This window comes from Oryctolagus cuniculus, chromosome 20 (genome assembly GCF_051225735.1).
Source record: "Oryctolagus cuniculus isolate XC-2025 breed Fujian yellow rabbit chromosome 20, ASM5122573v1, whole genome shotgun sequence".
Taxonomy (NCBI): Eukaryota; Metazoa; Chordata; class Mammalia; order Lagomorpha; family Leporidae; genus Oryctolagus; species Oryctolagus cuniculus.
The window spans coordinates 17,353,615-17,378,912 of NC_142886.1; the positions used below are offsets into that span (position 1 = coordinate 17,353,615).

The 25,298-nt window shown below is 39.7% G+C and overlaps 1 protein-coding gene across 21 annotated transcripts in view; it reads left to right on the forward strand.

Moving 5' to 3' along the window:
* GPHN (gephyrin) overlaps positions 1-25,298 on the forward strand; it is a 568,860-nt gene that overhangs the window by 526,400 nt on the left and 17,162 nt on the right. For all 21 annotated transcript variants that reach the window (XM_051826366.3, XM_070065114.2, XM_070065116.2 and 18 more), the window contains 2 exons: positions 8,679-8,766; positions 20,405-20,478. In XM_051826366.3, the coding sequence (XP_051682326.1) occupies positions 8,679-8,766; positions 20,405-20,478 (162 nt within the window). The remainder of the gene's footprint in view (positions 1-8,678; positions 8,767-20,404; positions 20,479-25,298) is intronic.

The following is a 25,298-nucleotide window of genomic DNA, read 5'->3' on the forward strand; positions in this document are numbered from 1 at the left end:
CTTCTATGAGCCACTGTTCATTTAGGAGCATGTTATTCAGTATCCATATGTTTGCATATTTTCTCATTTCTTAAGTTGGTAATTTCCAGCTTCATTCTGTTGTGGTCAGAGAAGATACATGTTACTATTTCAATTTTTCTGTATTTGTTGAGACTTGTTTTATGGCCTAGTATATGGTCTATCCTAGAGAAAGTTCCATGAACTGATGAAAAGAATGTGTATTCTACAGCTGTGGGATTAAATGTTCTGTAGATATTAATTAAGTCCATTTGGTCAATACTGTAGATTAGCTCTGTTATTTCTTTGTTGATTTTTTGTATAGCTGATCTGTTCATTAATGAAAGTGGGGTGTTGAAGTCCCCAGTTATTTATATATTGGGGTCTATGTCTCCCTTTTGATCCATTAACATTTGTTTTAAATAGTCAAGTACCCTAGCATTGGATGCATATGTGTTTATTATAGTTAATTCTTCCTGTTGAAGTGATTCCTTAATCATTACATAATGCCCTTCTTTGTCTCTTTTAACAGTTTTGTGTTAAAGTCTATTTTTTCTATTAGGATAGCTACTCCTACTCACTTTTTATTTCCATTATCATAGAATATCTTTTTCTATACTTTCACTTTCAGTCTTTGTGCATCTTTGTTGGTGAGGTCTGTTTTTTATAGGCAGCAAATATATGGGTCTTGTTTTTAATACATTCAGCCAGTCTGTATGTTTTTGTTTGAGAACTTAAGCCATTTACCTTCTAGATTATCATTGATAAGTAATGACTTGGTCCTGCCATTTTTCTAAAGTATTCCTATTGTTTGTTTTGGATTTCCTTTGTACTTTTTTTTTTTTTTTTTTTTTTTAGACAGGCAGAGTGGACAGTGAGAGAGAGAGACAGAGAGAAAGGTCTTCCTTTGCCGTTGGTTCACCCTTCAATGGCCGCCGCGGCCGGCGCGCTGCAGCCGGAGAACCGTGCTGATCTGATGGCAGGAGCCAGGTACTTATCCTGGTCTCCCATGGGGTGCAGGGCCCAAGCACTTGGGCCATCCTCCACTGCACTCCCTGGCCACAGCAGAGAGCTGGCCTGGAAGAGGGGCAACCGGGACAGAAATCAGCACCCTGACCGGGACTAGAACCCGGTGTGCCAGTGCCGCAAGGCAGAGGATTAGCCTAGTGAGCCGTGGCACCGGCTTCCTTTGTACTTTTACAGGGGGATTTTCTGCTTTCACATTCTTTCATGATGCTATCTTCCTGTTTCTGTTTGTAGCACATGCTTAAATATCATTTATAAGGCTGGGTGAATGGTGACAAATTCTTTCAATTTCTGATTGTTTTGGAAGATCTTCATTTCACCTTCATTTATGAATGAGAGCTTCACTGGGTACAGTATTCTGAGTTGAAGTTTTTCTTTCTTTTAGGACTTGGTCTATGTTTCTGTATTCTTTCCTAGCCTATAGGGTTTCTGATGAGAAATCATCTGTCAGTCTAATTGGAAATATTTTGAAGGTAATCTGGCATTTCTCTTGGGCACGTTTTACAATCTTTTCTTTATCTTTTACTTTTGAAAGTTTGACTATAATGTGACGTGGTAAAGATCATTCTTGATCATGTCTATTAGGAGTTCTGTGTGCTTCCTGTACTTGGATGTCCATATCTTTTTATAAATTTGGGAAATTTTCTGCTGTTATTTCACTGAATAGGTCTTCTAATCCATTCTGTATTTCCGTACCTTCAGGAATTCTTAAAACATGCACTTCCGGTATTTTGATAGTATTCTATATATCTCAAATACTATTTGAATTTTTTAAATTTTTTTCTTCTTCCTCTTCTTCTTTTTGTCTGATTGAAATATTTCCAAAGATTAGTCTTCTAGTCTTCTAGATCAGATATTCTTTGTTCTGCCCCACCACATCTGTCATTAAGGCCTTCCACTTGACATACTGAATTCTTCATATCTCATATTTTAGTTTGATTTCTCTTCAATATCTCTTTTTCAGTAGAATTTCTCATCTATGTCACTTGTGGATCTCTTTAACTCTTGTATTTATTCTCTGTGTTTCTGAGTAATCTTATGATCATTCTTTTGATTTCCTCTTCAGGAAATCAAATCTTCATCTTCATATTCTAATATTGAAGTTTTGTTTGGGTCATATTGTCATCTTGTTCATGTTTCTTGTATTTACATTTATTTTTAGGCATCTATGGAAACCCTTGCTGGGCTTCACCTCAGAGGATTTTTATCTTAGAAATATGCCTCTATGGCTTACTGGCATGCCTGGTCCTTCAGATGATATCCAGAGGCTGTAGTGATGGGGCCAGTGATCAAGGGTAAAATAAAAGTCGAGAGTGATAACCAAAGTGGGTGTGGTAGATCTCCTCTGTCGTCAGCAGAGGGGAGGGTATTATTACATCAGCTGGTATATTCATAGCCAGCCTAACCCCTCTCTTCCAAGGTGAACCAACTGCCCTGGGTGAGCCCACCGTGCCTACACATCCCACCCATTCAGGCACATGAACCAAAGGATCTGTGTGTTCCTCAGTGTGAATACAGAGCCTTCTGTGATGACCAACCCAGCACTCAGGTAACTCTGAGCATCTAAACCCAGCCCCAGTGATTGCCCAAAGACACAACCACACCTCACGCCCTATCACACAGTCACAGGATTTGCACAGTCACAAGGCACAGGGCCCCAACAGTCACAGGGAGCAACGGGTCAACTCCCAGCCCTGTGAGCCTACCCACCCATGGAAAGAGCTGCAGAGTTACCAGAGCCAGCTGCCTGGCTGACTTGGATGTGTTCTGCCTTGGGAATTAGAATCTGAGTGCCTTGATAGAGTGAGGGGAGGGGAGCACTTCATGGGCCTAAGAGGGTGCCCCACCCCCCAGCAACCCTCCAGGTTGCTGGAGGTTGCTCAATCAGTGGGGCCAGTGGATTTATCTCTCCAATAAAATATCCCTGTTGCACCCAGGTAACATCAGCCTCTACTTGCCTTATTAAGATGGCATTTCCTCCCTGCTGGTCACTGGACACCTTGGTGGGGGCAGAAGGGAAGCGATGTGCTCTCCATTCAGGGGTTAGGTAGGTACCCTGCCCCTGCTAGTTGTTCAGGCTGGACTCAAAGTCAGTAGCGACCTTAAGGTTCTTGCTTAGGCAGTACCACCAGTGGCACATGCTGCCACAGGTTCCTCTCATCTCACTCCAAGATGACCTGGAATTATCTTTAAAGAAGTGGTTACGTGGTAGATCTATTTTTAATTTACTGAGGAATCTCCATACTGTCTTCCATAAGAATTTTACCAGTTTATATTCCCAACAACAGTGTATTAGGGTACCCTTTTCTCTGTATCCTTGCCAACATTGTTATTTTTTGATTTCTATATGAGAGCCATCCTAACTGTGGTGAGGTGAAACCTCATTCTGGTTTTGATTTGTATTTTCCTGATGGCTAGTGATCCTGAGCGTTGTTTTCATGTGTCTGTTGGCCATTTGAATTTCCTGTCTTGAAAAATGCTGCTCATGTCCTTTCCCCATTTCTTAACCGGAATGTTTGTTTTCTTGCCGTTGTTGAGTTTCCTAAGCTCCTTATATATTCTGAATATTAATCATTTATTAGATTAATAGTTGGCAAATATTTTCTTCCATTCTGTTGGTTGCCTCTTCACTTTGTTCAGTGTTTCCTTTGCTATTGCAGAAGCTTCTTAGCGTGATATAATCTTATTTTTCTATTTTTGCCTTTTTTTTTTTTTTTTTTTTGGCCAGTGCTTCTGGAGTCTTATTCAAGAAGTCTGCCTATCCCAATGTCTTTGTTTTTCTCTAGTAATTTCATGTCTTAGTTTTAGATCCTTGATCCATAATATATATCTACCAATATGACCTAGCTATCCCATTTCTGGGAGTATACCTAAAGGAAATGAAATCAGGATATGGAAGAGTTACATGTACCCATGTTTATGCAGCTGAATTCACAATAGCTAAGATATGGAACCAATCTAGTTGTCCATCAGCTGATGACTAGATAAAGAAAGTGTTGTACATATACATGATGGAATACTACTCAGCCATAAAAATGAATGAAATCCTAACTTTTGTAACAAAATGGATGCAGCTAGAGATCATTATGCTTAGTATAATAAGCCAGTCCAAAAAAGGGCAAATATCACATTTTTCTGATGTTTAGTAGCTAATATATGAATATAAAAATGTAATATATATTAGTGAAGTTGAATTATTTGGATTTGATTATTGTTTATAGCCTTTGTCTATATTCCTGCTGAACAGTGCTCTTTCTACTTTTTACTTGGTGAACTCTTTATTTACTGGAGCATTAAGCCTTTGCCTGTAAAGTATATTTAAAATGTATTACAAAAACTTAAAAAGAAAGGAAGAGTAAAGGTAAATGAAGGGAGAGAGGAAAGTATTATATTCTTAGAAATTGTATCTGTGGGCCGGCACCACGGCTCACTAGGCTAATCCTCCACCTGCGGCACCAGCACCCCAGGTTCTAGTCCCAGTTGGGGTGCCGGATTCTGTCCCTGTTGCTTCTCTTCCAGTCCAGCTCTCTGCTGTGGCCCAGGAAAGCAGCAGAGGATGATGGCCCAAGTGCTTGGGCCCTGCACCCGCATGGGAGACTTGGAGGAGGCACCTGGCTCCTGGCTTTGGATCGGCGCACTGCACCGGCCATCACAGCCATTTGGGGTGTGAACCAACTCAGGGAAGACCTTTCTGTCTGTTTCTCTCTCTCTCACTGTCTAACTCTGCCTGTCAAAAAAAAATAATTAAAAAAAGAAATTGTATCTGTGAACTACATAAAATCTGTTTTCTTTATATCAATAAAATATAAATAAATAATTTTAAAATAAAGAAATGGTTAATCACCATCCAAATCTAATTAAAATTATAATTGTTACTACAGATCAGGGAAAACTTTGGTATTTGTCTTTCTGGGAATGGGTTATTTCACTAAGTGTAATGGTTTCCAGTTGCATCCATTTTCTTGCAAAAGACAGGATTTCAGGCTCTTTCCTTGTTTTTCTTTTTCTTTCTTTCTTTTTTTTTTATAGATGAGTAATATTCCATAGTGTATATATACCATAATTTCTTTATTCAGTCATCAGTTGATGGACATTTGGGTTGATTCCATATCTTAGCTGTTGTGAATTCAGCTGCAGTGAACATGGGAGTACACATAACTCTTTCATATGCTGATTTCATTTCCCTTGGATAAATTCCCTGGATTGAGATTGCTGGGTCATATGGTAGCCAATAGAGTATCTAAAATGTAATGTATAGGAGTGAAATTGACAGTTTGAGATTTGATGACTGTTTATAGCCCCATCTCTACTGTTGAATAACTGGTTTTTTTTCCCTCATAGTTTGTTGAACTATTTACTTTCTGTAGGGTTAATCTTTTTTTTTTTTAACTTTTATTTAATGAATATAAATTTCCAAAGTACGGCTTATGGATTACAATGGCTTCCCCCCAATAACGTCCCTCCCACCCGCAACCCTCCCCTTTCCCACTCCCTCTCCCCTTCCATTCACATCAAGATTCATTTTCGATTCTCTTTATATACAGAAGATCAGTTTAGCATACATTAAGTAAAGATTTCAACAGTTTGCTCCCACACAGAAACATAAAGTGAAAAATAATAGATGATTTTTTAAATGATGATGAAATCAGATCAGACCTGTTGTCATGTTTAATCCCAGTGAGAGTCGAGTTGGGAATTGATAATTTCTTTCCTTTTTTTTTTTTTTTACAGAAGATCAGTTTAGTATACATTAAGTAAAGATTTCAACAGTTTGCACCCCATAGAAACACAAAGTGAAATATACTGTTTTAGTACTTGTTATAGCATTAAATCTCAATGTACAGCACATTAAGGACAGAGATCCTACATGAGGAGTAAGTGCACAGTGACTCCTGTTGTTGACTTTACAAATTGACACTCCTGTTTATGGCATCAGTAATCTCCCTGTGCTCCAGTCATGAGTTTCCAAGGCTATGGAAGCCTTTTGAGTTCTCCGACTCTTATCTTGTTTAGACAAGGTCATAGTCAAAGTGGAGCTTCTCTCCTCTGTAGGGTTAATCTTATGAATATAAAGTAAACTGAACTTTGTAAAAATTAAGAGTGGGTATATGAGAAAGTAGAGGAAGAGAGTGGGCGCACAGGCAAGAGTATAGAGTATATATGTTCCTAAATCTGTGTATATGAAATACATGAAATTTGTATACCTTAAATAAAATTTAAAAAAAACTATTGTGTTTAGTGAAGGAATATTCAAGTGGCATCACGATATCCCTTCAAGATCTGCCTCTTTCTAAGAAAAGGAAAATCACTCATATATACCTAAAACACTTAATCTGCTTAATCCAACAGCCCCTCTAGTAACAATGCTAAGAAAATATTTCAAATTTCAAAAGTACAAATTTTTCCATCATCATCAGTATTTGTCATACACAAGTAAGATTTTTTAAATGTTATATATTTACTTTATTTGGTTTTTATAACTTATTTCAGAATAATTTTATATTTACAAAGCAAAAATTGTGAAATAGTACAAAGAAATCCGATATGCTCCAGGGTCTTCTTCCAGGTTTCCCATGGGGGTAGCAGGGCCCCAAGCACTTGGGCTATCTTCCACTGCCTTTTCCCAGACCACTAGCAGCAAGCTGGAGGAGAAGTGGAGCATCCAGGACAGGAACCAGCACCTATATGGGATGCTGGCAGCACAGGTGGTGGCTTTACCCACTACATCACAACGCTGGTCCCATCCCTGCTTTACAAAAGGAATACTGAGAAAAAGAGAAGTTAAGCTTCTTGTCCAAGATTATAAATCTAAACTGATAGTGGCACCAAGATTTAAACTCAAGTAATCTGACTCTGTAGTTCACAGTCTAACCTCTGTGTTATGCCACTCCAAACTAGCTTATCTCTCAGAGGTGCTGTACCAATAGTGTCTCTGGTAGATCTCAGGTTCCTCTCTTTACCTCTGTCATGCCTGCGTGAAAGTGAAATGAAAGCCTAGTTACAAATCTTGCCGTGTGAAGCCTCTAACTTTCTTTTTTCTCCTCTCATCAAGTAGTGCATTAAGATAAAGGGACATGAATTGACTTCAGAATCTTGAAAGATTTGGGAGAACACATTCTGTCTCATTGAGAGGTTACTTGGATTCAAGTTAACAGAAAAACTTTCTAAAGATAGCTAAAGCAGAGGAGGGGTTTGTGGGACCATGAGGGTTGTTATCTCATGGAACCCAAGACCAAGAATACAGTTGAGCCTCAAGAGGTACTAAAATCAAGTACTAGAAAATTAGAAGCCATGATTACTTCCTTTTTAGATACCCATGTTAGATGTCCATGGAGGAGAAAGAAAAAGAAAAAATCAGGTAATGTAAAGGGAAACAACCCCTACTCCATAGGTAAAAATTTCACAGAACACAATTTACCATTTGTGTATTCTGTTCAGTTGAAGGGAAATGCCTGCAAGCACCTTGCCCAGCTGTGTGTAGATTCAGCTGCTGCCTACCATCCTGTCCATTCTTAGGTCCCTATGTTTGGTATTTTGTTTATATCACTTGATAAACCTCGGTGAGGCCTCTATAACCCTCTAGCAACCAGAAGATAAAACCTTTCGATTTCTTTCCAGTCTTCTCTCCAGGTCTTTGATCTGTGTGAGGGTTGGGGTGTGTCTAGCCCACAGGTCATAGGAAATTATTTTTTCTGTCCCTGCTAAGGAAACTGCAGGTGGACTTGAAATTCAGTAAATCTATAGTAAGCTAATTTTTAAATTTATAATTTTGTAAAGCCTGCAAATGATGTTGTAAATATCCAAATGTCCATTCAGAGAAGAAAGATTACCCACCCCTGATCTATGCCATCAAAGAGTCAGGTTCCCTTGCATTTTCAGTTGAGAGCCAGGAATTTTACCACTCAGGATATTTCATACTGTTTCTGCCTTCCATATTCTTGTTTAGCTACTCTTTTCTCAGCAAACATCTCTGGCTCTTCACATTTCTTGGGATCTCCTTCAATTTCCGGTAGACTAAATTCAAATTCCTGAGTTTGAAAGTCCTCCAAAATCATGTCCCCTCCACTCTATCCCAGCTATTTCCAGTGAAGTCCTTCACTCTTGTTAGGCTATTGCCCTCTCTGATCTAGAAATTTCCCAGACTGTTGCACTGTTCCAAGCCATTGCTTGTATAGATCACGTTTTACAAAGCCCTTTTCCATTCCTTACATCTGTCAGAGTTTGGTCCTGTAAGTCATTCCCTCCAAAGAGTCCTATGTGATCTTTTTAATACCTAGGGTGACCATCTGTCCTGGTTTGTCTGGGATATCCTAGGACATGTGTCTTTCAGTTCTAAAACAAGGATATTCCTAGATAAACCAGGATGGTTAAACATCCTCCTGACATCTCACTGTCTCTCCTCATTATACCACCTTGTTGGAATAAAAGTTCCGTGAAAGCAGCAGTAGCCACTGCTTCAGCACTTAGAAGATCCTTTCTCTACAGTGAAAGTTATGCTTCAGTTAGGCTGAGACCTATTCCATCCCCATTTCATATGGAATATATTGCTGTACTCAAGTCAGTGTCTACTCAGCTAATAAGGGGGGTTCATTTTAAGTTGGCACTATATCCCAAATATTTCTTTATGTGCTAATGTATTTGTCTTTTTTTTCCAGCCCAGATGACTTACTCAATGCCTTGAATGAGGGAATCAGCCGTGCAGATGTCATCATCACATCAGGGGGTGTCTCCATGGGAGAAAAGGTATAAAAATGAAGAGGTAGCTGCTGCAGTACCCTTGCATATGGTCAGTAAACTGTGGTCCGGGAGGTAGCCATTGTTCGTAACCAGGCATCCACAAAGCTGAAAACCCGTGGTGTCTCAGAAATGACTGGTCTTCTAAGGTGGGATGCAGTGTGGTAGGGCAGAGAGCCTATCCCAAGAGAGCCGTTACAGAATGGTGTTTGCTGTTCTGGAGACTTCTGGCTTGCTTCTCAGTTTTATCGTACGTCTCTTCCTCTATATGTGATATTTACGCCCAGGGTAAAGCTCTAAGGTCCTTCCTTCTACCTAAATTTGAACATGACTTGTCAGAGACAACCAAGTCACCGATCATATATTCCAACCTTATAAAGAACACATAGGTCCCTTCCTCATAGGAATGAAGGAAATTAGGCATCCCTTTTGATCATATTTGTAAAACCAGTAAGTTATAGTAATAATGAAAATATATAAATACACAATGTGATTTTACTGGACTATTTTGTATATGATACTAGTTTTATAAAAGTCCCAATTTGATATTTCAGTATAATTAAATTTATGTTCTCATATCTTAATGAAATGTGTTAGTTCATCCTGACTATTGGGTTCACTGAATAATGTTATTAAAGTAAAATACTTTTGACAATAAACAACTTTACATTTTGGCTCAAAAAATAGTGCAGATCACAGAATATTTTGTCAGCCTATAATTCCTTTCTGTGCTTTCTTTTACCTCATTTAATGACTAAATTGAAAAAATATAACAATATTATCATAATAGCAATTTTTACTAAAATTCATGTTTTCCAAGAGCTTTTTTATTTTAAACTAGATCTTGTATAGATATGATTGTTTTTGAAACCTGCCTTCTCTAACTGTAAAGCTGCCTAAATTCATAATCTCACTCTTTAGACAGTGAACTGCATTTTCTCTAAGTGAGCCTGAGCAGACAGTGCCTCCATTCCATGCACAAACTTTAGTTTTAGAGTGTTTAGGAATAGCACTTAGGCTGCCAAAAATCTGTAAGAAAAAGAATCTCAGTCCAAGACTACCATCTTAAAGTACATTCAGGAGTGGAAGATCTGAAGCGCGGGTAGGCGTTCTTGGACCAGACAGATTGCTGGGTTAATCTTCCCTCCAAGTCCCCCAGGTGTCTTTAGCCCCAGGAAACAAATTGCTGCGGGCCTCTCCTGAGGTCTCTAAGGCTGGGGCTGAGGTCTGCACTGTGTGTGCAACGTGTCTCTTTCATTACCTTCAGGCTCTCTGTGGTACGGTCAATATCACAAGAGCAAACCCTTAAGTTGGGCTGTGTAAATGTTAAGTTTGTTATTTCCAGGAATTTTTATGTATAATTTATATTTATTCCTAAGGAACTTAATTGTGGGGTAATGTCTGCTTGGAAGGCCTAGTTTGTCTTTTTAGTACTTTCAAAGAAGAAACAACTTACAACATACATAGGCTTGGCAATTGTGGCTCAGCCGTGGTAAGGACAGAACACTTTTCAATCTAACCTTTTTTTATTATTATTATTAACAAAGTGTTAACAAAGAAGTCAGTTATCATAAAGATTTGCTCACAAGTAAACAAAGCCAAGATAGTTAAGCATATTGGTTTTATTTACTTGTTGTGTAGTAAGACACACTAAGGCATTTACTGAGAAAGAGATGTTAGGACCTGGGCATCCCAAGTGTTCCATAGGAGCTAATAATTGTCCTTCCTACTTCCTTGGGATGATGTAATGAGATGACACAAGAACCAGGAAGAAAGAAGTAAAACGTACATGAGCAAACTCCTGCCAGCCAACAAATTGAATCCCAAAGACATTTCCAGTGTACTTCACCAGCAGAAAGAAAGAAAATCATAAGAGATAAATCATTTGCTTCAGCCCAGGAACTGAGCCTGAAAACCAGTCACTGAAAAGACTGGCGATTAAGGAAAGATCCAGAAGCATTATGTAGCAGGCGTAAATCTTACATGCAAAAACTTAAGTGGGCAAGAAATGTTCTTATTTATTTCTATTTGAATCATACCTTAAGCACTTAAGCTACAAGATTGGCAGCAATTTTTGTTTAAGCTACAACTGAGACTCGTTTCTTCCAAGAATTATGCCAAGGAATCTGGAGGGACTTAAGCAGAACCAGAACATTGGAGAGGTGCACCTAGTTCACTAGTCTACACTGGATACATCTAGAGTATTCTTACAGTGCCATTAGACGTCAGGTCTTTGCTCCTTTGAGCCTCCTAGCAACTCTGGGGTGGTGGGGAGACTGGGAACCTTAGGCTGCCAGTGGGCACATTTCTCAACCATATTTTCTGAAGTCTGGCCACCTCCCCAAAATATTGCGTGCCAAGCAGAAGGGAGGGAGGGGCCATTGCTGTTTATGGGAACTACAGACTTCTATCCTCTAACCAGCCAAGGAGAAATATTCTTCCACCATTTCTTCCCTATAGATCTCTGCCCATCTCTATCTTATGCTGTCCCAACTAGCCTTTTCAAAGAGTTTCATTTTTGACTCTAATAAATACTTTTAAATCTCAAAAAATGTTTCATTTTTATAAGACAGTGAACATTTCATTTAAACAGTGTCTGCTTTTTGCCATGTATTACTATAAGTTTTCCATAACAAAACATCTCCATAACATTGTTCAAAGACAAAAGATTCCAGTAACCAGAAGGATACACTACACTGGACACTAGTGATCTTTTTTGCCCATTTTAAAGTCTCTTAACTTCTCCTGACAGGGTCTCCACCACCCCCATGTGATCAAAATAGTCATAAAAAATGATTGATCACAAAATCTGGGCTCACTAAGTTTGCCCTGATTATTTTACAGTAAGAGAGCTAACTACCCATTTAAGTGCCATTGAATTTGTTTTTCCAAAGGTAGAGCCATGCAGCCACTGAATATTTAAAACTAACGAACAATATCCCAAACAAGGAAACATAATAAAATGTTCCTTATCATTACAGTCAGTCCTTGTCATATATCTTCTGCTAGATTTTGGGTTAGCAGTCTGCTTTCATGAAACCATCTGCTTCCAAACTAAAGTGATCTGGAATTCCTGACTGGTTCTGCTCCACTGATAAGATGAAAGCTATCTAAATTATATCACCTCAGAAGCCTGTCTTCTTAGAAATGTCAGTAGTTTTAACTACCTATTACAATCCTTTTCCCTAGTGTTCTGCAAACAATTGTTTTTTGCAAACAAAAAAGCTTTTGTCCATAGCTTATAGTAGAGCCTGAAGGCAAACATCAGAGTAAAGCAAAGCTTTCTAGAGATGACAGATACTCAGTGGTTGTGCCTACCGAAACCACTAATATCAAAATAAAAGAAAAGCAAAATTGCCTATTGGGTTACTATATATACCTATTTCAAAAAAGATTAGATCACTATTTCTTCTGAAAATTAAACAGCAAGAACATTGCCAAACCTCCAGAGACTTCCCACAGGCTGAAAAATTTCTGCAATATTTATATTAATTACATTTACCTATAGGAATCTAACCTCGGGAAAACTGAACATCTCTTCTCAGATATGACAGCTCCTCTCATAAAATTCTTAAAATAGTAACATATTAGACAAACCTAATCATTTTTAACATCTCTTTTTATAAGATGAAAGAATAAATCTGATTTTCTAGAGACCCTCTAGTAAATTTCAAGGATAACTTTTGGTATAAAGAATATTCTTAAATGTTTAAATTTTTTTTAAAGTTAGGGTTGATCTTTAGAAGGCAAAGTTAAAAGATTTACCGCCAAAAAAAAAAAAAACTGGGCACTGGATTAACATAAGATCATGAGTATTTGAAAAATAAGACTGGTTACCTAATTTTTTTTTCTTTTTTTGACAGGCAGAGTGGACAGTGAGAGAGAGAGAGACAGAGAGAAAGGTCTTCCTTTTTTACTGTTGGTTCACCCTCCACTGGCCGCCGCGGCTGGCGCATCACGCTGATCCGAAGCCTGGAGCCAGGTGCTTCTCTTGGTCTCCCATGCGGGTGCAGGGCCCAAGGACCTGGGCCATCCTCCACTGCACACCCGGGCCACAGCAGAGAGCTGGCCTGGAAAAGGAGCAACCGGGACAGAATCTGGTGCCCCGACCGGGACTAGAACCCCATGTACCAGTGCCGCAGACGGAGGATTAGCCTATTGAGCCGCGGCGCTGGCCACCAAATTTTTCAAAATGACAATAAAATAGGCCAGCGCCGCGGCTCAATAGGCTAATCCTCCGCCTTGCGGCGCCAGCACACCGGGTTCTAGTCCCGGTCAAGGCGCCGGATTCTGTCCCGGTTGCCCCTCTTCCAGGCCAGCTCTCTGCTATGGCCCAGGAGTGCAGTGGAGGATGGCCCAAGTGCTTGGGCCCTGCACCCCATGGGAGACCAGGAAAAGCACCTGGCTCCTGGCTTCGGATCAGCGCGATGCGCCAGCTGCAGTGCGCCGGCCGCAGTGGCCATTGGAGGATGAACCAACGGCAAAAAGGAAGACCTTCTCCGTCTCTCTCTCACTGTCCACTCTGCCTGTCAAAAATAAATAAATAAATAAAAATAAAAAAATAAAATAGTTGAAAATGAGTATGATTATAAATAAGTTTTGTCCATTTGTAGATGAAGCAATTTGTTCTTTGCTTTTTTATTTCTTATTTTATTTTTTTTATTTTTTGCCAGGCAGAGTTAGACAGTGAGAGAGAGAGAGAGAGTGAGAGGGAGTTATAGACAGTGAGAGAGAGATAGAGAGAAAGGTCTTCCTTCCGTTGGTTCACTCCCCCAATGGCTGCCACGGCCAGCGCTGCACCGATCCGAAGCCAGGAGCCAGGTGCTTCCTCCTGGTCTCCTATGTGGGTGCAGGGGCCCAAGCACTTGGGCCATCCTCTGCTGCACTCCCGGACCACAGCAGAGAGCTGGACTAGAAGAGGAGCAACCGGGACTAGTACCTGGTGCCCCAACCGGGACTAGAACCTGGAGTGCCAGCACCTCAGGCGGAGGATTAGCCAAGTGAGCCGCGGCGTCGGCTGCTTTTTAATTTCTTTAAGTAATCAAAAGTAAACATAAAGCACACAAAGGGGCAGATTATACAATAAGAATAAAGTTTCATATTATATGGAAATTATTAATCAGTATCACAGAAATAAGCTCTCCAAATTTGAATTCAATAAAGTTTTAACATATTTCTCATTTTAGACATATTATAAACCAAGGCAAATAAAGGTCACCTTCAAAATTTTGTCCTTTATTGTGCTCTTTTATAATCTAGAGCAAACTGACATCTAACTTTAGAACAGAGTGGTTCCCCTGTAAGGGTCCTTGAGACCTTGTAAATGGGTCTGCAAGGTCAAAACTATTTTCATAATAATATTATTTTCTCTCTTTTTTTTTATTATCCTTCTCTTAGTGAACAATGGATTTTTTCCAGCAGCTAAATGACGTGTGATATCTTGTCAGATTGAATGCAGCAGATATGAGAATAATGAGCTTCTGTAAGCCCCCAGTGCTCCTACCTGACTCTGGGTTTCAGAATGTCAGAAAAGACTTGTTGCTTCAATGAGTGGACCAAACTTAATAAAGATAATTCTCAGCCTTGGACACTGTGTCTGATAGAAGCTGTCCCTCTGTCCCTAGGAGCATGAAGCACTCCTTCCTGGTCAAATGGAATGAAAAGTAAAATATGTTCACTCATTTAGAAAATATATAATAAGCACCTGCTCTCCAAACTCTGGATCATAACTTTAAGGCTCTGCAGATGTGGCCTCTGCCTGTCTGCAACGTTATCTTATTCTTATGCCTCTCTTACTCCTGCACTACTTCTGCTGCCTTCTTGTTTTTTTTTTTTTTTTTTTTTTTTCAAGATACACTCTTTACTCCATTACCAGCTTTCATATGTGTCCTCTTTCTGGAATTCTCTTCCCTCCACACTTCACATGCCTGAGTCCATGTAATCCTTCAGGGCTTAACTAAGATATCATCACCTAATCTAAAATGACATTTCCTTATTCTTCACTCCACCTCGTTATTCTGTATCCTACCGTCTGTTCCTTTCTTTCATAGCATGTACCACAAATTGTAATTACTTGATTTGCTGGTTACTTATTTTTGGCTTTTCTTCCTCACTCAATAAAATATAAGAGGATATCTTTGTGTTGGGAAACAAATCTGCCTTGTTTACCATAAAATCCTCAGCACATATAGAATTCCTGATGTTTAATAGTCACTCAAAACTCTGAACTAACAAGTGGACAAGTGAACTCCATGTGCTAGTCCATAGGGATTCATTGCATAGATATATAAAAAATTCATGGGGCAGGCACTGTGGCGTGGCGGGCATCCCAAGTGGGCACTGGTTTGAGGCCCAGCTGCTCCTATTCCAGTCCAGCTCTCTGCTATGGCCTGTGGCGGAGAAGGGGCAGTAGAAAATGGCTCGGGTGCTTGGGGCCCTGCACCTGTGTGGGAGACCCAGAGGAAGCTCCTGGCTTCTGCTTCAGGACAGTCCAGCTCTGGCCATTGCAGCCATTTGGGGAGTGAACCAGAAGATGGAGGATCTCTCTCTCTCTCTCTCTCTCTCTGCCTCTGCCTCTCTCTCTCTCTCTCTCTCTAGCTCTGCCTTTCAAATAAATAAATATTTTTTAAAAAAATTTAAAAAGAGATAGATCCATGTACCCACAAAATTTGTAGCCCAGCGGAGGATATATACCCGTTTTCAGGCCATCGCAGTATAGTCCAAGTACATGATGTCAGGACATAACACTATCGAAACACCTAAGAAAGTCTGGAGATTTCTCCTGCTATGATGAAATAGCATAATTGGACCTACCCTCCCACCAAGAATATCTATAGAAGCTGTACAACCGCTTCTCGGTCTTTTGGCTAAGATCAAGTATCGAAGCTACACAAAAGTCTCTAAAGAAGAAAAAGAAAAGGCAGATAGATGTATAAGAGATCAACCAAGACGGCCAGCATTGAACTCACTAAGATCACAGAGAAATGTGAATCACTGAGGTAAAACTGGAATTCTTCTAGCATTTACCAGTTCCTCTTGGCTTAGGAGAGAGGTCAGGGGAGAGGTGTAATGGTCAAAGAGGCCAAGAAGCGAAGCATCAAAGAGTAGCAAAGAAGCAAATAAAATAAGCAGAATTTTCATCCATCTCAGGAATTCAGCACCTGCCATGGAAGAGGGGCTCTAGCAAATATCTCAGGCTTTCAGTTTAAACCCTTGAAGAAGTTCCAGGAATAAGAACAAACTGGAAATAAGCTAGCCTAGAAGGCCTGAAATCCAGCACCAAATTATCTCAATTCCCACTTATCCCAAGATAACCGGAGTTTACTTTAACTGCCAGAATAAATTGAATCCCTTCTGGAGGAACTTGTCATTATCTGGAACCTCTTTTCATTATATGTTAGGGCTTCACTTTTTAAAATTATCAGACATATCAGAAATAGAACAAAATGACTAAAAATTCAGACAAGAACGAACTGATAAAATAGCCCTAAAAGTGATCCTGTTATTTATATTGCTTCACATATACTTTACTTCTTGTATGTTTAAGAAAAAGAAATGGGGCCAGCACCGTGGCTCACTTGGTTAATCCTCCGCCTGCGGCGCCAGCATCCCATATGGGCGCCAGGTTCTAGTCCCGGTTGCTCCTCCTCTTCCAGTCCAGCTCTCTGCTGTGGCCCGGGAAGGCAGTGGAGGATGGCCCAAGTGCTTGGGCCCTGCACCCGCATGGGAGACCAGGAGGAAGCACCTGGCTCCTGGCTTCACATTGGTACAGCGCACCAGCCGTAGCGGCCATTTGGGGAGTGAACCAACGGAAGGAAGACCTTTCTCTCTGTCTCTCTCTCCACTGTCTAACGCTATCTGTCAAATTAAAAAAAAAAAAAATTATGAGAATTTCACTAAAAAATTGGAATCTATTCATAAGAACCAAAGTTTTGGAAAAGGGTTAGTCCAACGGAAGGAAGACCTTTCTCTCTGTCTCTCTCTGTCACTGTCTAACTCTCCCTGTCAAAAAAAAAAAGGGGGGGGGGAGTTAGTAAGTATGGAAAAAAAGCATAAAGGATAAATGGAGTAGTATGAGTGGTCTACATATGTGTAATTGAAATTCAAGAAGAAAAAAAAAGACTGAGGAGAGGAAATATTTAAGAGATTCTGGATTAGTCTTGCAAAACCTATAAAATATCAAGCCAGAGATCCAAGAATCTCTACTAATCTCAAGAAGAATAAATACAAAGAAACCTACCTACATAATCATAGTAAAACTACTAAAAACCAAAGACAAAGAGAAAACCTTACCACAAGGACACATTACCTTTAATAAATAAAATTAACAGAGATGACTTAAATGAAAATGACAGAACCCAAAAAACAATGAATGATCTTTGTAAAATGAAGGAAAAAATCATTGCCAATATGGAACTAAATATCCAGAAAAAAAAATGCCTTCAAAAATGCAGGTGAAATAAAGGCAGTTTTCACCAGATGAAAACGGAGCAGACCTATACTCAAGGGAGTTTTTTAAGCAGAAGGATTATGGAAATGTGGAAAGGAACAAAGAGCAAAATAGCATTAGAAGTCAGTAAATGTAAATGAATGTTGACAGTATAAAACAATAATATCTTGTAAGGTTTAAAATATATGTAAGTATTATGTATGAAATATAGAGTATACTTTATATATAGTATATGTGGGAAAATATATAATAGAGTTAAAATATATTTAAATATATGTACAAATGAGTATTCATTCAAAATGTATGTAAAATATGTAATATATACAGCATAAAAAGAGGAATAGAGTTAATGTTGTTTAAGGTTCTTATATTACCTGGGAAGTGATAAAAGGATGCATTTTGTAATCTCTAAAATAAACACTAAAATAATATAAGAATATGTAACTAATAAACTAACAGAGGAAAAGGAAATAAAGGAACAGATATTTGATGACTCCTAAAGAAGGTGTGGAAGAAGAAAAAAGGGAAAACAGAAGTGACAAATAGAAAACAAATAGTTTAGTGATAGTTTAAAATGTGGGAGCAAACTGTTGAAATCTTTACTTAATGTATGCTAAACTGATCTTCTGTATATAAAGAGAATCGAAAATGAATCTTGATGTGAATGGAAGGGAAGAGGGAGTGGGAAAGGGAGGGTTGCAGGTGGGAGGGACGTTATGGGGGGGAAGCCATTGTAATCCATAAGCTGTACTTTGGAAATTTATATTCATTAAATAAAAGTTAAAAAAAAAAAACAAATATAGCTGTAATCATGCTAAATACAAACTAAGTCCTACAACTAAAAATTGTCATTCTGGGTTATCTGTAAAAACCAGCCAATTATATGCTGCTTATAGACACTTAAATATAAGGACATAGAAAAAAAAAGTAAAAGTTTAGAAAAACAGTAGCTGGTATAACTATATTAATATTATAAAAAATTGAAAGGATTACTAGATATTAGAGGGGCATTTAGTCATTTTAAATGGTTCTGTTCACCAGACATATATCACAATTCTAAATTTAGCATATCTAATACTATAACCTCAAAATAAAAATAAGTAATTTATCATTCCAGCCTTGGGAGTTGTGAGGAGGCTGAGAAGACAAATGAGGCTGAAATAAGGGTGGGATGGGGGGTAAGCAGAAGGAAGAACATTTTTCAAAGACTGAAGGCAAGGGAGTTTCAGAAACTGAATGCAGGGGAGGGCATTTAGCACAGAGCTAAAACACCCTTTGGGATGCCCACATCTCCTAATGGAATACCTGGGCTCAAATCCCAGTTCCACTCCTGATTCTAACCTCTTGCTAATGTACCCCCTGGGAGGCAGCAGGCCATGATTCAAGTGGGGGAGTCTCTGCCATTCACGTGGGAAATCCTGATTGAGTTCCATGTTCCTAGCTGCAGCTTCCCAGCCCCAGCCATTGTGAGCACGTGGGACATGAACCAGTAGTTAGGAGATCTCCTGCTCTTTGAGTCTCTCTGCCTTTCAAATAAATTTTTTAAATTTTCAAAAAGAAGAAGCTGAATGAAATATAGTTTTGGTTAAAATATAGAAAGAGTGGGAAGAGAGTTGCCTGATGAGAACAATGATTTGTAATGGGGACTAGAAAGTGCAGGAATATTAGCTGTGATTAAAAGATGCAGCTTTTTCCTAAAAAGCAGGAAGTTATTGAAGTGTTATATAATCAGTTGCTCAGAGGCCCTGTCTCACTGCTGAACAGAGAATGAATTGGAGGAGAGTGGGACCACTGGCAGCGAGACCTATTGCAATAAACCAGGAGACACGATGTTGGCTAGGGGTGTGAGATGGAGAAAAGAGAACACATTTTTTAAGTAAAATAAACTGTTTCATAGATTGTGAAATATTTAAAAGTTTGCTAGGTTACTAGGCTTGGTTTTAGGTTAGTGAGTAAGAAATTCAGTAATAGGCCGGCGCCGCGGCTCACTAGGCTAATCCTCTGCCTTGCGGCGCCGGCACACCAGGTTCTAGTCCCGATTGGGGCGCCGGATTCTGTCCCGGTTGCCCCTCTTCCAGGCCAACTCTCTGCTGTGGCCCGGGAGTGCAGTGGAGGATGGCCCAAGTGCTTGGGCCCTGCACCCCATGGGAGACCAGGAGAAGTACCTGGCTCCTGCCATAGGATCAGCGCGGTGCGCTGGCCGCAGCGCGCTGGCCGCGGCGGCCATTGGAGGGTGAACCAATGGCAAAGGAAGACCTTTCTCTCTGTCTCTCTCTCTCACTGTCCACTCTGCCTGTCCAAAAAAAAAAAAAAAAAAATCAGTAATAGACCTAGAGGCTGTATCTCGTGAGAGAAGATTTAAAGTCTGCAGTTTTCCCTTTGTGTCTAACCACAGGACAGTGTAGCTATTCATTTCTAGAGATCACGTTTTGTCAGATCTCTCTAGGTTGGTCATTGCTGCAGGCTTTTATTTACAGAATATGAGCTGCAGTAATCCAACTTCCTTAGTTTTCTGTCTTAGAGTTCCCTCCCTGGTTTTCATTTTAGTTGACTTTTTTTTATGTTTGGCAACCTGTGGGCAATTATCCATGTCTCTCTTAAAGAAATGTATGTTATTTGAAATCCATTAAGCAGAATTATGTAGGGCACATACAAGGGTACTTCAAAAAGTTGATAGAAAAAATGAATTAAAAGATATGTTTATTTTGTTACAACACATCTATGAAATCCAGGCATAGTTTTTTTCTTCATATACATTTCCATGAACTTTTTGAAGTACACTAATACTTATGGCTTCTCTGCCTAGGCACAATATCTTAAGGCATATATTACTTAGCATCCTTTCTCTGCCTGAAACAGAGCCAGCTACTTACAGGCAGTGGTATTGTACATGAATATATTTAAATTGTTGCTCTAAACCCCACTGGAAAGCGCTTTGAGGGCAAGGACATGTTCTCTTTTGTAGAAGGCTTTACCCCCTGTACCTACCTTGGTACTTAGCATATACCAGGTTCTTAACTCATATTTATTGAATGAATAAATGAATAAGGGAAGAATGAAGGAATGTTAAACAAATGAACTTCACTAAAATTAAATTTTTTTTCATTTCAGTCTTATCAGTTCATTTCATTGTCATTTAAAGTTGGAAGTCTGATGTTAAATGTTTGAGAGTAAGGCGATCATTCTTACTGTTTGCAGGACTATCTCAAGCAGGTGCTGGACATTGACCTTCACGCTCAGATCCATTTTGGCAGAGTTTTCATGAAACCAGGGTATGAAAACAATATTGTTATTTCATATACAGGGTTAGTTTGGCTTGCTTTAACTAAGTTTTAAATGCTTTCCTTCTTTGCACTTTCTATTACAGACTTTCTAGCCCAATGAAATAAATTTTATATCAGAATACTTTCTTAAGTGCAACTCATTTGAAGAAGTCATCTTCTTTATGCATCATTGAGTTTGATATAAAGAAAGCAACTTTCCAAACTTTTTCTCCTTTCTAATTCCCATGTAGCGTTCCTTCTTTCTCATGTTCTCTTTCTCCCCATACTACTTTCTCTCATTCTTTAACAGTGTGCATGAAAACTCTCAAATATATACAAACATTGGAAACACAATCAGCACCTTCACTTGCTCATCCCCCAGCCTCAGTTACTGAGAACATTTTTCTGTCACTGTTTCATCAATCTCCTCCCCCAACCCTGCCTTTCTTGGGGGAGGGTGGGCTGGATTGTTTTAAAGAACATTCTAGATATCATGTCATTTTGGTATACATCTCAAATAATAGCACCATTCTCTAATATACCTATGATGGTGTTACCATACCTAACAAAATAAACAATAATACTTTAATATCTTCTAATACTCTGATCATATTCAGATTTCTCCCAAATGTCAAGAAAAAGAATATCTTTTTATAACTGTTTTGTTTGAATCAGCATTCAGGTAAGGTCCACTCATTGTATTTGGTTGTTAAGTCTCTCTTAAATGAAATATTTACTCTTCTCTCCCTTTACTTTGGTTATGCCACTGACTTGTTAGAGAAACTGGATTACATTTCCTAATGAAAGGATTTGGTTCCCGCTTGTATCTAACATGTCCCCCTATCTCTGGTATGTTCTATAGATTGAAAGGTAGATATAAAGACTTAATTAGATTCAGATTCCATTTTGTTTTCCTTTGCAAGAATACTTCACAAGTAGGGTTTCTCACTGCCTCCTGCTGCCTCCCAGAAGGAAGGAAAATTAACCATATACCAAGATCTGCATGTCTCCTAAAACTAAGAACCCCTAAGTAAGGGCGAATGGAGGGAGGTTCTGTTATCGAGTGCAAATACTCAAAGAAGGCCAAACAATGGTGTTGATGAGATATGTCTTTAAGCAGTAGCTTGCCTGGCCATTCCCCTGCCACTCTGAATTTTTTATCCCTATTCAAAGCTCTCAGTGTATGGGTGAGTGTTCAGTGCACCTCCACACTGTCAGCAACAACAGTAATGGTGCTTTGGTCAGAACTATAACCTAATGATGTTCATGAGAACCCCAGTAGTGAGGGGAAAATTCCCAGCTGTTTAAATGGGCGCCGCCAGCAGATTCTAGAATCCTTGTAAATGTTGCGATACTCCTCCTTGTTTCTGATTGATTGGGCACTTAATGTCAGCTGTAGGACAGAGACCAGGCTTTACCTTTATGATGCAGCTGTTTTCTAGGATGGAGTTCAGTTTATGCCTAATGCTGTACGCCAAATTTGATAGAAGTTAGAATTCTTGGTGTTATATTTCTGCAGTTGCCTGTTGAGTGAGCACCAATATAGCTGCTGCTAACAAAGCCTTTTGGTTATTGAAACTGTGGGATTTAGGCCGGCACCGCGGCTCACTAGGCTAATTCTCCGCCTTGTGGCACCGGCACACCGGGTTCTAGTCCCGGTCGGGGCACCGGATTCTGTCCCGGTTGCCCCTCTTCCAGGCCAGCTCTCTGCTGTGGCCAGGGAGTGCAGTGGAGGATGGCCCAAGTCCTTGGGCCCTGCACCCCATGGGAGACCAGGAGAAGTACCTGGCTCCTGCCATCGGATCAGCGTGGTGCGCCGGCTGCAGTGCGCCAGCCGTGGCGGCCATTGGAGGGTGAACCAACAGCAAAAGGAAGACCTTTCTCTCTCTCTCTCTCTCACTGTCCACTCTGCCTGTCAAAAAGAAAAAAAAAAGAAAAGAAACTGTGGGATTTGGATCATTCTTGTCAAGGAAAGTAATTTGTTATAAGCAAATATTACGATGCTACATGTGTGCAGGTTTGTTCCCTCCTATCTCTATGGCATTACTAATTTGATTAGAATACAGAGGACATCCATGTCACCATGCTTTTCACTAACCTCAGAAATTGAACTGATGGTTCCCTTTGCAATGGCAATGAAGCTGATATTACTTGCCCTCACACCTAGAAGAGAATTATTTGTGTGATATCAATTACTTAAAATACTCCAAGTACCTATAATGGTATTCTTTATACTCTTTTTTTTTTTTCAGTCTATTCTTGACCACTTGCTTCAGCTTTAAGAGGGCCTCAATTCCGAGTGTCTACTATTTTCCCTTAAAGTCACAACACTCTCTGGCCTCAGTCATTGTATAAATGCTGTTAAATACTAATCTAGAGAGGAGAGTTGAACGACAGGTGTTTTGCTGCAAGGAAATGGCCTTCCAAAGCTTGAACAGAAACTTCAAGTCTAGCAATAGGATACTCATAATGATTATGCAGAATGACAAAATGTTTTATTGTAAAAGGAATATTTTTAAATGAATACTTTTAAGATAAATCATATTATGTGCAAGATGCAGAAGATGATTTAAATTGGCCTTGTAATTTAAATTGACTTTAAATACAATAGAAGGAAAAAGATATTATGCAATCCCTTCTCACTCTTATTATCTGTGGGTTAGTTTGCCATGGTGAAGTGGTTTAGAAATTTAAGTGGGCTTCCTTTAAATGGTCAGAATTTTATACTCTCTAAAGGTAATAACTTAAAGCTAATTGCTACTTAATACTAGAACAAAAAGAAATATAAAAAGCTCAAATACAATTTAGCTTTGCTCTTCAGACACACAGTGCATTGAGAATGAAATTAACCTTTTATTTGAAAGACAAAGATACTCAGAAAAGCATTTGTTGTTTGGAACCAGATGCACCAATTCCTGGTGGTGTTTTTTTTTTTTTTTTTTAAGATTTGTTTTACTTATTTATTTTAAAGAGTTACAGAGAGGTAGAAACAGAGAGAGAGAGAGAGAGAGAGAGAGGTCTTTCATCTGCTGGTTCACTCCCCAAATGGCCACAAGGGCCAGAGCTAAGCTGATGCAAAGCCAAGAGCCAGGAGCTTCCTCCAGGTCTTCCATGTGGGTGCAACGGCCCAAGGACTTGGCCTTCCTCCACTGCTTTCCCAGGCACATCAGCAGGATGCTGAATTGGAAGTGGAGCAGTCAGGACTCGAACCTGCACCCATATGGGATGCTGGCACCGCAGACCGGGGCTTTAACCTGCTGCGCCATAGCACCAGCCCCACAGATTCCTGTGTTTGTGGATCATCTACAGTGAGCAAAACTGTTCTCAAGAATACATACTGGACATTATTTTTATCACACAATAACAATAATTGCCGAATAATCCATCCTTAAATCTATAGGACAATGCAATCTCATTCCTATAAAACATAATAAAAAATCAGGAAGTAAGCAAAACAAGCCTCAGAGTAGCCAAAATAGATGTCACCAAGTCTATCTATCACTTCACTTCCCATCCTATGCGAATTTTATCCAAATATAGAGCCATCAAGTTAGAACAACCGTGGGTCACATCTTGGTTCCTGCATCTAAAAAATGGAATGATAGTTATCATCTCATGAGATTGTGCTGAGATGTAAGTGAAATAGTTGGAGTAATGCACAGATGTTACTTGTAAAGCAGTGATTGTTGTGGTGCAACAGGTTGAGCCACCGCCTGTTACACTGGAATCCCGTATCAGAGCACCAGTTCAGGTCCTGGCTGCTCCACTTCCAATCCATCTCCCTGATAATGTACCTGGGAGGCAGCAGAAGATGGCTCAAGTGCTGGGGTCCCTGCCACCCATGTAAGACACCTGGATAGAGTTCCTGGTTAGCTTCACCCTGGCCCAGAAACATGGTGGCCACTTGGGGAGTGAACCAGAGGATGCAAGATCTCTTTCTTTGTGTCTTTCCCTCTCTCTCTGTCACTCTGCTTTTCAAGTAAATAAAATAAATCTTTAAATGAATAAAATAAAATAGTTCCATCGTTACTATATTCATCATTCTACAATATGACAATTACCCTGGTTCCCATACCTAAATCAGCATTCAGGGTTGAGAGGATGGCAGGCTGGCATTATAGGGGAGTCACAGGTAAAACTAGGGTGAAAAAGACAGAAGCAAGAATGACAGAAGGACGGCAGTAAGGGAGCTTAGTGTAGAGTGAAAACAACCCACAGTACCCTCGTGACCTAACATCACTGCATTATGGCAGGATCACGTAAGGCAATAATGATAGCAATGGTATAAAAAAAAAGTCAGTGTCCCTGCATTATTACAAAAGGGAATGAGGGAGTTATCCTTTTTTTTTTTTTTTTTTTTTTTTTTTTTTTTTTTTTTTTTTGACTGAGTTAGACAGTGAGAGAGAGAGAGACAGAGAGAAAGGTCTTCCTTCCATTGGTTCACCCCACAAATGGCTGCTACAGCCGGCGCGCTGCGCCCATCCGAAGCCAGGAGCTAGGTGCTTCCTCCTGGTCTCCCATGTGAGTGCAGGGCCCAAGCACTTGGGCCATCCTCCACTGCCCTCCCAGGCCACATCAGAGAGCTGGACTGGAAGAGGAGCAACCAGGACAGAATCCAGTGCCCCAACCGGGACTAGAACCCAGGGCGCCGTTGCCGCAGGTGGAGGATTAGCCTAGTGAGCCGTGGCGCGTGCCAAGAGTGATCCATTTTTGAAAGATCAACCTGCAAAAATAAATATATACAGTTTGGATGCTTAAAAGTATAACTTTCCAACTATATGGAAATTTCAGCATTCCCTAAAGATGCTTCATCACTCAAGTTTCATTAA